The sequence below is a fragment of the Electrona antarctica genome (assembly GCF_951216825.1).
Source record: "Electrona antarctica genome assembly, chromosome: 5".
Lineage (NCBI taxonomy): Eukaryota > Metazoa > Chordata > Actinopteri > Myctophiformes > Myctophidae > Electrona > Electrona antarctica.
This window is the reverse complement of record NC_136810.1, coordinates 32,435,624-32,452,282: the sequence shown is the minus strand read 5'-3', so window position 1 is coordinate 32,452,282 and position 16,659 is coordinate 32,435,624. Positions and strand designations below refer to the sequence as shown.

Here is a 16,659-nt window from a genome sequence, read left to right as displayed (position 1 = left end):
TTGAAAAACGTTGGGGAAAATGGCATTTATACAAGAGTGAATAGTGTGTATCTCCCCCCCCCCCCCCCCCCTCTCTTTTGTTTTGCTTTTTGTCCTTGTTTGTTCTGTTTCTTGTACTGGTTTGTCTTCGTTTTTGTTTTGCTCTTGTTTTTCTTCAATGTATGCATGTACGTTTCGATTGTTGTTTGGAAAATAAAAACAAAGTTTAAAAAAAAAAGAAAATCGAATATGAGGCAAGTAAGTGGTGGCAGAGGGGCTTAAGTGAACCCACCCGATAGGCACATCTCTGTACTGGGGCTGGCCTGGCTGGGTACTGCCTTCCAGTGGCGTCTGGGTGACTGTCGGCATGGCCTTATTCACCAACACCTGCTTGTTTTCCACTCTCTCACCTGTAAGCACAGGCCAGGAGACACACAAAACCATCACATTGACAATATAAACACAAGCAATGCCAACAAGCTGGTGAGGAAGGCTAGCTCCATACTTGGAGATGAAGTGGACACTCTGGAGGTGGTTGCGGAGGGGATGAGGAAGCTGGACGCTATCCTGATGAAGCCCTCTCATTCCTTTTATGGTGTGCTAGTGGTGATGAGGAGCACATTCAGCCACAGACTCTGTCTCCTGGCACACCACAAAGCCATTTGGACCGTCTTTTGTGCCAGTAGCCGTCAGGTTCCTAAACCAAGCCCGATATGTTCTGTCCCCTTTTTGGGATTACTGACTCCTGCTTGACTCTGGCACACTTGCACATGGACTACTGGGATGTGCACTACAGAACCATGACATAAGGCCGTTAATTGTTGCGAGACTCACTTAAATTCACTCATAACTTTAGAGACTATGGGGCGGCAGTGGATCAGTGGTAGAGTGGCCGGATGGAAACCACAAGGTTCCCAGTTCGAACCCGGGCTCCACCAGAGTTAGTGTCCTTGAGCAAGATTCTGATTGATTGATTGAAATCTTTATTTCACAGTATGGGTACATTTCAAACAAAAGCACATGTCAATACAAAAACTTACTGTCAGGAGTCAAGGGATTCACATGTCTTAATGGCTGTTGGTAGGGCGTTCCACATTTTGGTGAAATTAATTTAGTCCCTACTTTGAGCTGAATCTGGGTTGCACATGGTTTGTTGAACTCCCTCTGGTGTTGTGGGTGTGGACTTCGATGACATTAAGGAAGTATTTAGACATTTATTTTAGGTACATGGGTATCTTGGTGGTGTAGCGAATCTTGTGGACGAGACCCATTGCAAGATGCTGTACTCTGTCATCAACCCTAAATCATTCCAGCCTGTCAAAATGGGTAGGGGTGAGGTGGGTTCGGCGAGTGAGGCCAAGTAGTAGCCTGGCCAATTTGTTTGCGCTAAATAAATGCACCATTTTCCATTTACGTTTATAAATAAGGCATTTAGCAGACGACAAGAGTGAGATTGGAATAAGCAGAGTAAAGTAGAACTAGCCAGATGGGAACTGCGAGGTTTGATCCTGGGCTCCCCCAGAGTTAGTGTCGAAGCAACACTCTGAACCCCTAATTGCTCCCGATGTGCAGGTTGGTGCCTTGCATGGTTTCCTCTGCCATCGGTGTGAATGTGTGAATATAATGCACAATATATGTAAAGCGCCTTGGAAAAAGGCGCTATATAAATGCACCATTTACATAAGTACACCGTACATACATTATCCAAATACCCACTGTTCAAAGTTCAGTTGGCTAACACTGTACAGAACAGATATTAGTCTCACATTCCCTGTTAGATATTCTGTAACTACGGTATATCCATTGCACTGATTTCAGCTTTATTTCTCTATATTTATTTAATTTATTCATTTTCCATGAAGGATGCTGGGTCTCTGTTGTTCCTGTGGCTACTCACCAGGGGAGCATATCCCGTCTGCATCCAGGATGTTGTGCCTCCAGATGGGCTTGCGTGTGGCAGCGTCCAGCATGGGTCCCATAACCTTGTCAAAGGTCTGGTTGGTGTAGCGCCTCAGGGTGCATTTGGCATTTTTGTAGACAAGGCATCGCCCAAATCCTGGAGAGAAATGGGGTTAAGAGTTAACTGCCGACAGATCAGCCCAAAGTAACAGAGTTGACTTTTTTCAAACACAGATTTATAAACGAGTCACAAACAATGTAACTTAAGTCCAAAGTGTAAGGTGGCGTTCATAGCAAGACAAAATCAGAACATATGAAGAAGCAGATATTCTTCCCAGGATAATCATCCATAAAGGTGTGTGGTCATTTTACCCTATGGATTATAATCCTGAGAAGATCCATTTATTGATATCAGATTTCCTGAATCCATAATAAGGTTCTCTCACCCCTGTCCAGCGAGGCCTTGTTGAGAATCAGAGCATCCTCTATGTCGTACCCACTGTAGCTCATCACAGCCACGGTGGCGTTCTGACCAGCAGGCAACTTCTCAAAGTCAATCAGCTCGATGGTCTTAGTCTTCACCATGGGTTTCTGTGGGTAGCCCAGCAGGTACATAAGAGTGTCTATTCGGTTCCGCTGGTTGTAGCCGATAGTACCTGGAAGAGGAGTGAAAATATAGAGTGCATTCATGTAACAAACACTTATAAAAGCAAAGTTTGGACAGAGGATAATTCAGTTTTTACTTACTTCTAAAAGTTTACAAACACGTCACTTTGTGACGCGTTTGTAAACGTTTAGATCTTTAGACACTTTTAGATCTGCTATTTCTGCTATTTTTGGAAAACGTTTGAAAATGTATGAACATTTACATGGAAAAGATTATGACCATTATACAAAATAATGGTAATTATCTCAAATAATGGCGGTTTAGGCGATTATGTAATAATTGTGACAGACTTGCAGAACGTGAAATCAACCATTTCCACAGAGAGTAAACAGTTGTAACCATTACCATTTACTTATCTGGTTCTTTTAAGCCAGGGGGTCCCCTCGGGTGGTCGCCAAATTATTTTGGGGGTCCCCAAAATTATTACAAAAAAAGGGGGGGTGGGGGCGTTTTGCAACTGAATGGCTGGAAAATGGAAATGGAGAGTTTACATAGTACACATAGTACATGCATAAACTTTCCTTAATGATTAGATCTGGTTTCAGTATTCATTTATGATATATTATCTCTATTATTAAGGTTATTAATGCAGGCAGTTTGTATTGGTGGTGGGGAGGGGGGCAGGGAGGGGGGCGCGAGACATGGCCAAAGCATTTCCGGGGGTCCCCAGCCAAAAACGTTGAGAACCCCTGCTTTAAGCCAAGGGGCTGAGCTTTGGCCATCTCTGCTCAGCAGAGATGAACAGCGCAGGTTATGGCATAATAGCTGGCCTCCCCGGAGGCCTTGACATTTGTCAGATGCTATTACTTCACAATCAGGCTACAAGCACACAGTCTGTGATAATAGGCCCGGGCCACACAGACAGATTTGCACATGTATAGGGTCGTCCACACAAAACAGACGAGGCAGAGGATATTGGGCCAAATATAGTTCCAGTCCGTGTTTTGTTTTTGTAAAGACGGGGGATGGGGTAAGTAAGTAAGTAAGGAGGGGGTATATGGGGGGAAAAGAGCGAGATAACGGGGGAGGGTCGAGGTGACAGGGGCGCTTTACGAATGTTAGCAGTGGCGTTTGAGGAAGTTTTGGTTACCAGGGAGCTGTGGGTGCACACTCTGTGGTCTTTCGCAGCTGAGCACACTGACCCCCTGAGCACAGTCAGAGCAGACACAATGAATTGCTAATGACACTCTGGGTGACTGGCAGGGAAAGGGCCTCTGCACACACACGGCACAATAGAGAACCTACGCAAGCGTCCCATGTTTGATATCCATGCGCATACGCACACACACACCGACAAAACACTCACTCACACGCAAATGTATTCTGACAAGCAGTATAGGCGCATATTTTGTGGATGTGGGTCGGACAAACTGATTGCATACATTGAGGGGGATAGTGTATGTATGGTAGAGGAGGCATTGGATATTTAAATGATGTATGTGTGTGTGTGTGTGTGTGTGTGTGTGTGTGTGTGCACGCGCATGCATTAAAACCTGCGGGAACTGCCCAGTACAATCACAGATACTGTGACCTCTCGACCTTTGGGCCACAAATGCACTCCTCTAACCTTTAGGCAAGTGTTTCCCAAACCTTTTAGCACATGACCCAAAAGAGAAATTAGATTTTTGCCCGAAACCAGTGAAAACAGCATATCTACAGCTCACAACGCGTTGCTTCGCGCCACGTTGTGAGCTTGTAGATCAGCTATTTCCACTACTTCTTAAACAGTTGTTTTCTAATTTATGGAATTTGTTTGATTTTTCTTTTATTTATTCATGAAATTACCACAAAAAAAATCTTTGAATTTTGTTTTTAATTCATGAACATTTTAGCTTTTTGGAAAATGTTTTGAAATAATAATAAAAAATAAAGGGACCCATAAAAATTGGTCCGTGACCCAACCTTGGGTCCCGACCCAGTGTTTGGGAACCAGTGCTTTAGGCCACTGTCTGCATCCCCTATGCATGTAAACCAGTGCTTTAGGCCACTGTCTGCATCCCCTATGCATGTAAAGGAGCAAACACTGCCAACTGCGTGGCAGATGTTTGGGTGGTGGATCTTCTTTAGCTACTGAAGAAGCTAAAGTGAGGATGCCTAGTAAAATGAAACGATGCCTTACCCATGGCCTGCTTGCCCATAGCACACTGGTATGTGTTCCTAGGGGACTGGTTATGATGGGGGTAGGGAATGAGGCCTGCACAAACTCCCAGGAGCGTGAAGGGCTCGATCTCCAAGTGTGTCGTGTTCCTGTGGAAATTCAGACAGATAAGAGAGGGTCAGACACCACTGTTGGAATTAACACCTAAAAAATTCACGAGCATTTATTTTCTTGTACTTACTTGCAAATCATGTGTTCATAAAGGGCGATATGACAGTCATTCTCCTCGTTCACATCCAGGTATTCCACCAGGCTCTCATGAAGGAAATCCTCAAATGTTCTTAAAAAGCATGTTAGAGGAGTATAAAAAAGTATGTTAGAGGAGTATTAAAAAGCACGTTAGAGGAGTATCAACTGTGACAATGGATACTGTAACTCGCTCTGGATTAAGAGCGTCTGATAACCTAAATTGTAATGGTGAGCAATGGTGTTTTAAAACATACGTATGGCATGGGGCTAGGGATTCCACACCACAATGCAACATCACAGGGGACAAATATTTTTGAGATATTGGGTGCGCGAGAGTTACGGCCGATATGCGGCCCTCACACCTACGTTGCACCACCGATACGACTGAGTATCGAGTCTGAGTCATAGTTTCAGGGGCTTTGTCAGAATACCAGTTCGATGTCTCCCTTTTGACTGATACCTGTCCATTCAAACTCTAGACAGGCCCGCCCCAAAGTTATTAGCGCATCCGCACCCGGCTGCCCAGCGAAAACTAGAGGTTCTCAACAGGCCGGAGAATTAAGGCCTGGCCCTAACTGGGCTGGTCCGATTCCCCGCCTGGCTTTACTAATTAGCACAAATTGTATGCCCTACCAGACCAGAAAACGTATAAAAAAAGGAAAACGGTCCATATATGGGCATTTCCAGACCTTTAAAGGGTGAGGTTTCTTCTTGCCCTCAGGGCGTCTTACTGGTAGCATTAAGTTGATGTGTAAGGACGGACCGTTTTGTAGTTCTGCACATTGTACATTAGAAACAACTTTGCTAAAAGAACACTCAAAGGAGGATGGATGTTACCGGGGGAAATGGCTGAGGTGAGCCAGGGAACAACATTTGGAAAGTTCTTTGAAAATAGCAGATCCACAAGGTCACAACGCATTGATGGGAAATACAGAGTTCATAGTTTGGTTATTTTTCAAATGGCCAAAGTAAACTTGGTCCCATGCACAAGTGCTGAAAATACCTGCTCATTGAGACTACATGAAGTTTGACCTTCATGTAGTACAAGATAAGATATACATTTCTCAATAGAAGAGCATGGAGATCAAATACAATTTATATTGTATATTAACATACACTACCATGCAGATTTATCAAAATAACATTGTATTTACTAAAACAAGCTTAAGTGGTTGGTTAATGGACCAAAGTCATGTGCCCTTTACCCCCGACCCCATTCCTCTCCGAGTCTCCCTTCCCTCTCCTCACCTGTAGCCCTGGGACAATTCTTCTATGTGTTTGTTTTTCACCATTGGCTGTCCCTTCTTCACGATGATGTATGGCCTGAGATAATAACACAGGTTGAACAGCTAAGTCACCAAAGGGAGAGAGTTTTACAATGCATTTTTATTCGATATTTCACAAAGTAACATGCAAAATCCTAAATTTGCCGACCTGCAGAGGCGTCCCCCGTCAGAGGAGATGTAGACGCAGCGATCCGTCAGGTTGGTGGAGATGGAAACAAACTCGTTGATAAAGCCAGCCCGTCGCATCAGCCTGAAGGTGTTGACCAGTTTGTGGTGGTCTCTGATCACTCCTAGAATGTTACCTGCATGCAGAGAAACAGAGAGACACACACACCGTCAGACAGAGAGAGCTAGAGCAGCGGTTCCCAAACGTTTTTTTGGTCGTGCACCCCAATATGATGGAGTGGCCAACTTGACATGACGTGTAAACAACATGTCAGAATGTATCTATCACACCCCCTATTTCCCCCTGACCTATAGCTGATGCACCCCCCAATGTTCTATTTGGCCGGAAAATTATATATATATATATATAGTGCATTATTAGTCCTGCGCATCCTTTCAGTTTGCGCGCGCGCGCGCACACACACACACACACACACACACACACACACACACACACACACACACACACACACACACACACACACACACACACACACACACACACACACACACACACACACACACACACACACACACACACACACACACACACACACAGCCCCCCCCCCCCCCCCCCCCCCTGGTTAACAGCCTTCTGACATGTGTGGATTACTGGATTTTAGTTTGGTTAACTAAAGATACAACAGCAAAGCATGGACAAAGTAAGTGTTCTTGTCTTGAGTTAAAACTAAATAATCTGCCGCTGTGCATGTGTGAAGGGAGGGGGAGGAGCGGGGGGCTGGAATGTTGACTGCACTCTCTCTCAGACACGGAGAGTGAGAGACATGGAGCGGCTGCGGCTCTATACATCTCCATAAAACGGTGTTTTACCGATTTTGATATTTGTGTTAAATAACACAATAAACTGTCCGCCATTACCCTTTTCATGTCACGCACCCCCTGGTGGCCACTCGCGCACCCCAAAGGGTGCGCGCACCACAGTTTGGGAACCGCTGAGCTAGAGGACACCAGTGTTCATAATAAAACTATGTCATAGCCATATACTACAGCGGTGGGAAGAAACCAAGCCAGCTGCAACAAATGATTATTTTCATCATTGATTAATCTGTCAATTAATCTGAGATTAATTTGGACAATTCAATTACAGTAAATAGTTAATAAAGTACCAAATTATATATGCCCATTATTAGTTATTGGACCTGAAAAATACATCTTAAAAATACTTTACAAATGTCTTCTAAATCCTGACAGTTTTCTGAAAAACCCATGTTTCTGTCAGTCGTTCTCAAACATTTTCATGCCAAGGACCCCCAAAAATATATGTAATTGGCCGCAGACCCCCATCTGAAAATATGTTGTTCCAGGGACCCCACCAGAAGCAAAGACGTTCGCTGTGAAAGAATACATATTCAAAGATTTGAGCCACATTTTCACGATTTTTAGGTTAAATAAAGGGGATAATAAAGGGGTTCCCGTCCTGAATGAGTGAAAATAACTTCTACAAAAAGCGTAACATTTATTAATTGCCGTAGATCTACGCCAAAGGCGTTTTATGTGTTAATCACTAAACCGATTTTAGCGGTCCCATAATAGGTCGATTAAGCGATCGTTAGTCGTTTTTTCACCCTTATAATTCTGCTATGTACTGTGCATGCTCTTTGCAGAACGTCAAGGAGGCTGACAGCTGCAGTGTGCAGGGCCAAAGCTGCCTGAACGCTTGTATTCATATCAAGCCTGACAGACAAATGTCTAGAAAACAGAGGAGCCACCGTGCACTGCCTCTGTGTGAGGGTAGATTTGCAGGATGCACGCTCCGAAGGGCTTTGACACCTGCTGTTGCCAACTAATTAAATGGCATGGCAGCCAATATAATTTGACAGTTATCTGTGGATAGAAGGGGGAAAAACACATACAGTAATTAACAGGCCAAGTTCTGTCTTAAGAATAATACCTAAATGAAAGAATTATCGGATACTGTGTAAAACAGCAAATTGCCTCCTGTAAATGGGACAGAAAAACATCGGCCAGTCTCCCCTTTCCCCTTTCGTTATTAGGCATAGTATTAAGAAACAAGTCTTCAAATATTCCAGCATGAGCAGCCAGTAATTCTAGTATGTTTGGACCAGGGATGGGAATTATTGATTAATGCATTAATAATTAATTGATACGTTTTGATAAGCTTATCAAGAATTTAAATTTCCCCTCAATGTCTAACATTAAAATTTACACGTGATATACAGAAAGAATACAAAAGGCAAATTATATTCCTTAATCAAATAGTCATTTGACCATTTGCGACACAGGGCCAGGCAATGGCATCTTTGTATGAGAAATAGAATCAAATTAAAAGTGCACTGTCTTGTAAGTTGTCTGTCACATCACATGCAAAAGCAGAGAAGTTTAGATTAATTTGATTAGTTATTAACTGTTAAGTTTAACCGACTAATTTCTTAACGGCGATTAATCGATTAACATCCCTAGTTTGGACCTTTCTTCATACCATTGAGGAAGACAAGGAACACAGTGGGGTAGGCGAGCTCCTCTCCACACAGCAGGTTGACGTCCTCCACCCCGAGATTAAAGGCCAGTTTGATGATGGGGCCGTCCTCCATGTCTGTGGTGATATGGGTCATCAGAGCCAGGTTCTTCACCAGACCGCAGGCCTGGGGACGACAACACACATGTGCAACAACCACTGTAGACAAGGAACACTTTGAGACACTTTGAGGCAACTCATTTCAATATTCACACAAATCAACATCCACCATAAGAAAAGTTGTTACCCATAACCAGGGGTGCACAATAACTGGCGCGCAAGTGCGCATGTGTGGTCAAAATAAATGTTGTGCGGCAGATCAAACGAAATGAAGCACTCTTGCGTACTGCGGTCGGCACCAACAGTTACTAGCTCGGGTGTCAAGTACTTCAAATGTATCAGATAAGAAAACATGCATCTGTGACTTAAACAATTTGCACACTTTGGAGTTATTCTCATGCTGGCTAAAGTAACCTTGTGGCTAAAGTAACCTTGTGGTAGCGTAGAGACGTCCACCCGCAGTGCAAGCAACATCTCCAGGTCCCCTGAGAACTAGCCCAAAAATGTTATGTGCACTCCTGCCCATAACCACTTAAACGGTATACTTAGGTGAGCGGTAGTCTCTCAAAAAAACTCTTCCACAATCTCTTAATGCTAGTGTGTAACTATCCCTCCTGAAAGCAGTGAACGGAAGCTTGCCATTCCCATTCAAGAAAAAAAAAATTTAGAGCACTATTTATAAAATAGTACTGGACAGATTTGACATGCAGTGGCGTTCACATAAGCTGCATAACGGTACACTGTGGCGGTGTTGGCATAACCGCATCCGCAGATGGGTTTGTGGGCGGCTCTCTCACCTCTCCTTCAGGTGTGTCTGAGGGGCACAGCATTCCCCACTGGGAGGGCTGCAAGGAACGCGGCCCACTAACTTTCCTGGTCTTCTCAAACTGGGAGGAGATCCTGGTCATCATGCCCAAGGCTGAGATGAAGGAAAGACGTGAGAGAACCTGGGTCACGCCCTGACGGTCCATTTTGAATCTCTTCAGTGACCAGTTCCCCTGTGCAAAAGGACAGAATTACATGAGATTCATTACAATTTAGGCATATGGCAGACGCTCATTTCGAGCCATACACGTGTAAATTCGATTAAGAAAACGCCTCACTTTAATGCCATCCCTGTGTATGTTCGTTTAAGAGTGATACTGTACTGTACGCCTCGTGGATACGACGCCCACCGCCTAGAACCAGCATCCATCTTGGAACGGTAAAAAAGAAAAGAAAAGTTGACTAACGATCATCCGCGCTCCACGATTTTTAGCAGCGTTTATCTCGGAATTGAAGCTCAGATGAGGCGATATGAAATGAAGTATGCTCTTAGGATGTCAATAAAAACCTTGCGCGTTGGGGCACCCGCTGGCCTAGTGGTCCAAGCACATGCCACATATAGGCTCTGACCTTTGCTGCATGTCTCTCCCCTTCTCTCTCTCCCTCTTTCCTGTCATTGTTCACTGTAACTATCAATAAAGCCATAATAAGAAAAATGCAACACGCAGATTAGCGTGTTGCATGCTAGTTTATGGCCGGATTGAGCGACGGACAGGATGCGGCTAATACTTCTGATTCAAGATGTCATGTCACAGGACCTGCAATTTGTAGTTTTTGCCTGCCGCATCTTACAACAATTCGGTATAGCTCCGATGCACCGATACCTGACAATACAACGACTCAAACTTAACGAGGCCCGCCAGAACCGGAGAAACCGTAAGGTTAAATTAGTACCCTACCCTACTAGACCCGGAACCTACGTTTTCCAGGGTTTATATTCTTTAATCCACGTTTTCATCCGATCGAATCGTTAGCTACCGTTCGTTAGCCATTTTGATGATGTGTGCACATCCACTTGCATTGTATAGGCTGCATTCAAAGCCCTCTATCTCAGAAGCGACATTCATTGCGCCGTTTCTGGGGAAGACAAGGTTTTTCAACAGCCTGTAGCAGGCGCTGTGATACTCGCGGTCGGGATTCTTCACCATCGACCGAGACAACAACCGGTCAAGATACCACACACAGCATTTTGTCATTGTAACATGCGGTTACGGATATTTGGCTCTTCAAAGTAAGTGTTACGCGCGATTAAACCTTGGCAATACGCTATCGAGGGATTAATTAATGGCGGCGGATTAATACATACAGGTATGTTTTACATGTAACCTCTATTAATCTAACTCTAATATATTAACGTCTAACTCATGTTGCTATGATTAGGTGATGTAATGATCATGTAAAACAAACAGTGTCAAAACAAACGTTGTTAATGGGATTTAATGTTTGCGTTAGGGGCAAAACAAAAAATAATTTCTCTTCATTGTCAATGGCGTTTTAAAACAAACATTGAACTAAAAACAAACATTAAACCTGTATATAGAAGGGGCTAGCGCCCCTCAAAAATAGTCATCATGAATCATACGTAAGCTAAGAACAGTGGAATATCTATACAATAAAACTATGCATATATACAACATGTGCTATGTCTACATCAAAATCATATCCGAGTTAGATAAGTTGAGCCTTTGCATACACTTGTAAGGTCGTCGGGCTAGGGCAAGTGCTACGGGCTAAGATGGAGTCTGAAGAGGTGGGTTTTCAGACTATGGCGGAAGATTGGGAGTGAATCTGCAGTTCTGATTGCAGTTCTGGAAGTGCATTCCATATGACTTTATCAGCATTCACAGTTCGTCCCTTTGTCCCACCTCTAATACAAAGAAATCACATAAATTGACTAATACGCAAAAATAGCAGATCTACACATGTTGTGTAAATCCTTTTTTTTCATCCAGTGTCAATTGTCTAATGTAATCCTGGGCGCTACACTCCCTCTGCCAACCTGGGGAGAGCAACGGACTGACCTCATGCTTCCTTCAATGCATAAGGAGTCCAAGCCGCTTTGGTCATTTTGTTTTGGTAGACATGGCTTCCAGTTCCCACCTGATGTTGTGTGGGAGTTCTGACTGATCCAGATCATACTGAATAACTGCTAGTTCACATAATGTCTTCAGACTGGGATTCAAGTCTAAGACATGCAGGTCATTAGGCGTTATTTTTCCTCCAAAGAGGATGATACGATCTCCCACCATGCAACAGCACATCATAATTGTGGGAGACAGGCCATTCCCCTTGGGTTCAACCTTCTTCCAGGAGAAGGTCTCTGGATTGAATTTCCACAGATCATTGAAGCAGTATAAATCGATATAGATCATTTTGCGGCCACCTATTATGTACAGCTCTCCATTGTAGGAAAAGGCTGAATGAGTGAAGCGTCCCTCTGGAAGAAGCTGTGCAGAGGGTTTGTTCAGCCAGAGCTCGGTCTCTGTGTCAAACACTCTGATGGTGTTGTAGTAGCTGTATGGACCCTTCTTCACACCCCCAAATACAAACATCTTTGTCCCGATGATGGTAGCAGAGTGACCGTATGATGTAGGTGCTTTAGTAGTCGGAAATGTAGTATTGCCTCTGTTAAGTAAAGACCACACAAGTGTGGTGGTGTCCAACTTGTTGGTGTGATTAGTGCTTCCAGTCTTTGTCCATCCTCCATGAATATACATGACCTTCCCCAACACACAGGCTGAGTGATCCTCCCTCAACTTTGGAAAAAGCCCAGAAACACGTGGTTCAAACCATCTGTAGGTGTCGACATCAAATGCATAAAGCGATTTTTTGCAGTACTTGCCTCTGTAGTCACGCCCTCCATAGATGTAAACAATATCTCCAATAAGCACAGCTGTGAAGCCCTTACGCCTGCAGGGAAACTTAAGGCGATGTTCTTTTCTTCCAGGCGGCACTGGGGCCAACTTCCTCCAGAGCAAAGACACTGTGTTGAAGACCTGCACATCAATCGGATCCTCGTCAGTGTTCCCTCCAAAGTAGTACAGCTTGCGTCTCACCGCTACAGCAGCATGATCACATTCCTTTGGTGATCCTTTCTGATGGAAAGTCCAGGAAAACATTTTAACACAACAGTTAATGGTGAACTGAAGAAAACCTGTTGGTGTGCTGCTCTGTAGAAGAATGAAGAAAGAGCTCAAGAGCCAAAGAAAAGGAGAGCCGAAATAGTATGCTTCTAGATTCTAGAGCTCTTAGAAACTTGGTCAGTGTCTTGAAGATAACCTGTTTTAGAGATCTGTGTTGAAGAGCTGAGTCTTCGAGAACTTGATTCAATCTGGACACTCTCTGAGGCTGCAGTGCTTTTTGTCATACTGATTGTTCCTGCCATACCAGTGAGGTCACATATTCAGGGACCCCATATTTGGGCATGGCGGATAAAGTAAAATCTGGTGGCACTGTTGGCGTGTTGTCTCCTTCGCGTTTTCCCGGTTGGATGTAGCGTGTGAAAGGAACGTTATTCTTTCCCCTCCATCAGGGGAGGAGGCGGGCAGGGGGAGGCAGTATAGAGACCAGGATTACTGCATGTATTTTGTGAGGGGAGAACATGCAAACTCCACACAGAAAGGCCCTTTTGCCAACCCCACCCAAGGTATGGCACTGATGACGCAGGAGAGAACACGCCACCAGAATCGAACCCAGGACCTTCTAGTTGTGAGTAGTGTATCGTTGCATCTGTAAAAATAAAAACGGTTCAATATGACTTTTCTATGGTATCGATGTATCGATACTAGTCTACTCCTCCCGTTGGTTGAGACAGCCCAACGTACACCCAGTCACACACACAGTGCAGCCCCCACTTTCCTGAGGGAGGGGAGGGGCTGAGTCATCCTGAGTCTGATTCTCTCAGGCTGCGCTGAGTGCGCTCACAGTACACTCTGTCACTGGTGTATTTTTGAGGGGCGCCAGCCCCTCCTATACACAGGTTCAATGTTTGTCTTTAGTTCAATGTTTTTTTTGTAACTGTGTGTTTGCACTGTTTGTTTTACATCACCATTACATCACCTAATCAACATGAGTTAGACTTTAATATATTAGCGCCCCTCACTTCACACAGGTTTGATTTTTCTCCTATAACGTTGCTCGTATTTCTTTAAGTAAGCTAAAGAATCCGATGAACACGGAGAGCCAAACGACAGTTGCCAAGCCTCTATACATAGCCTATGTACTTTGTTGTTGTCATCCTGTTAGCGATAGCTAAAGCTATTGCTAATCAACACAACATAAAATGGTAAATGGTGCATTTATATAGCGCCTTTATCCAGATTGTGCATTACATTCACCCATTCACACACACACATTCACACACTGATGCCGGAGGAAACCATGCAAGGCACCAACCTGCACATCGGGAGCAATTATGGGTTCTGAGTCTTGCTCAAGGACACTTCAACACAAACTCTGGGGGAGCCCAGGTTCGAACTGGGAACCTTGCGGTTCCCATCCAGTCACTCTACCCCTGAGCCACTGCCGGCCCCGTAGACATAGCTAGCAAGCTAACATTGCGTATCAGGTCTACACAGGCGGATTGCTTTTGCTTGTGCTTGTGTGTGTGTGTCTGTGTGTGTGTGTGTGTGTGTGTGTGTGTGTGTGTGTGTGTGTGTGTGTGGATATAATAATAATAATAAAGTAGACTGGGCCTTCGACTGAATGCATTGGATAATATCTGAATAGAACATAGTTATAAAACTAGAACTGCACTCTGTCGAGTGCCTACTTGCTTGTTGCACCCAAGTAGGGCCTACTAGTGCGCAAGTACTGGTATAACTGGCTCTCAATGGTGACGTAATACAGATATGTTTCAGTGTCGGGTGGATTCAAGGAAATGCCTCCATGTATATATGTATATGTAATTTGTAAGTTGATTAGCGGGTATACTGTGGTTACTTGGGTCGTTTGATGCGTATGTCCCGACACTGAAACATATCATTACGTCACCATCGAAAACCAATTATACCCTGGCATTGGTACATATCTTCATTACGTCATGGGACATACGCATCAGCACCTGACGAAAAACACTACTTGCACGGTCTTCTTCCGTATGTCCCGTGGCAGCGTATGAAGTAATGATGCTTGATATGGCAGTGGTGTCAGATTACATACATGTATACATAGGGGCATTACCTTTAATCCACCCGATACTGAAACATATCATTATTACGTCACCATCGACAACCAATTATACCCTGGCATTGGTACATATTTTCATCACGTCATATGCTGGTACGGGACATGCTGTTATGGGACATACGCATCGTAGAACCTGACGAAAAACATTACTTGCACGCTCTGCTTGCGCAAGTAATAAGTAATAGAAACCAAGATGATGTGGCTGACCATGGTCAGAAAGAAATAAAATTATGTTGTGCTTCACACCTACTGTTATGTGTACTTTGGTTTATAATCCATAATTAGTTATTATGTAAAATAATGATGCTGATGATAATAATGTTACTATGAAAATGCATAAGATGCAAATAAAATGCATAATAAAATATGCATAATAGAATGTACAATGTTAAACCCTCAGAGAAATCGCTGTGGTTGTGTGGTATCGAAAATGGTATTGAAATACCAATACTTTTCCAAATATCGTACTGAAGTTTGAAATCCAGTATCTTGATAACACTAGTTGTGAGGCGACTAGTTGTGAGTTCTACAGACTGAGACTGAGGATAACATTGCACATGCTTGTCTCGTTGAGTTCTAACTCAGTGGTTCCCAGACCTTTTCATGTCAAGGACCCCCAAAATGACACTCATTAGCCTGCGGACCCCCCATTTGAAAATATATATTTTTTTGCAGCTCTAGCAGTGATTTTCAACAATTTTCATTCAAAGGACCCCCAGTTTGACATGCATTAGGCTACGGACCCCCTCTACCTCTGGTACCCCCAATTTATATTGTAAAATCAATGTTAAAGGTGATATAGACAAGTTTTCAGTGTTTGTACACAGAATTCAAATAGCTCCACCCCCCCCTCCCCCTGTTCTATTGGCCGAGCCAGGTCACTTCAGGCTATGGGATTGTTGTTGCTGCTGGGAGGGACGCTATGGATATTGCGCTCGTATGGCTAAATATGACATTCAAAAATTATGAATTTCTATCGACATCTTAGTTACAACAATGACATTGAGTTGACATGTTGTTTTAAGGGTAACTGTAGCATAATCGCAATATTCACACGACTGACACGACGAGTCCCGCAAATGAGGAAGTAGGGGAGGAGGAGACTCACTGGCTCTCAATTCAATTCTCCTTTATTTGTAATCGTGCATATAAAACATACATTGCCCCTCAAATGCCCCAGCCACATTTGTACACTCTCTGAGTTACAGACCCATAAGGTTCCATTTGGTTCCAAACTATAATTTTGCTGGGGACCCCCTGGAAGTCCCTCAAGGACCCCTAGGGGTCCCCAGACCTAACTCACCGTGGAGATGGCATTGACCATGCCGTTGGTGATCTGATCCTGCCGCATGTGCTTGACCACATCAAACTGGGCCGCTCTCTGCTTGGGGATGATCTGGTCTGCGATCTTCTTCAGCTCCGAGTTGAACTTCTTAAAGAGATCCTCAAACAGCAGCGACAGGAGCTGTCAGTAGGAAGAACAAGATGCTCAGCGAGGAAGACTTGCATGATGCTACACCTACACGGCCCATTAAGACCTGGAACGCATCTATGTGACTTTAGTTTTTAACCACTTTTAACCTTATTTTATCTTGTAGATCTGCTAATTTTGAGAAATAGTTTGTAATTCTTCCAATATATATATATTCTTTCAGAGCGAACATCTAAACTCAAATCTTTGCTTCTGGGGGGGGCCCTGAAACCGGCAGCCAAATACATAGAATATTCGGGGCCCTTGACATGAAAA

General features: G+C 43.9%; 1 protein-coding gene across 1 annotated transcript in view; it reads right to left on the bottom strand.

The window, feature by feature from the left end:
• polr3b (polymerase (RNA) III (DNA directed) polypeptide B) overlaps positions 1-16,659 on the bottom strand; it is a 42,792-nt gene that overhangs the window by 11,972 nt on the left and 14,161 nt on the right. Inside the window, exons 13-22 of the mRNA XM_079500877.1 lie at positions 16,216-16,377; positions 9,698-9,898; positions 8,805-8,967; positions 6,327-6,480; positions 6,141-6,215; positions 4,885-4,983; positions 4,665-4,792; positions 2,325-2,534; positions 1,877-2,035; positions 272-389 (exon numbers count right to left, since the gene is read on the bottom strand). Coding sequence (XP_079357003.1) covers positions 272-389; positions 1,877-2,035; positions 2,325-2,534; positions 4,665-4,792; positions 4,885-4,983; positions 6,141-6,215; positions 6,327-6,480; positions 8,805-8,967; positions 9,698-9,898; positions 16,216-16,377 — 1,469 coding nt within the window. The remainder of the gene's footprint in view (positions 1-271; positions 390-1,876; positions 2,036-2,324; positions 2,535-4,664; positions 4,793-4,884; positions 4,984-6,140; positions 6,216-6,326; positions 6,481-8,804; positions 8,968-9,697; positions 9,899-16,215; positions 16,378-16,659) is intronic.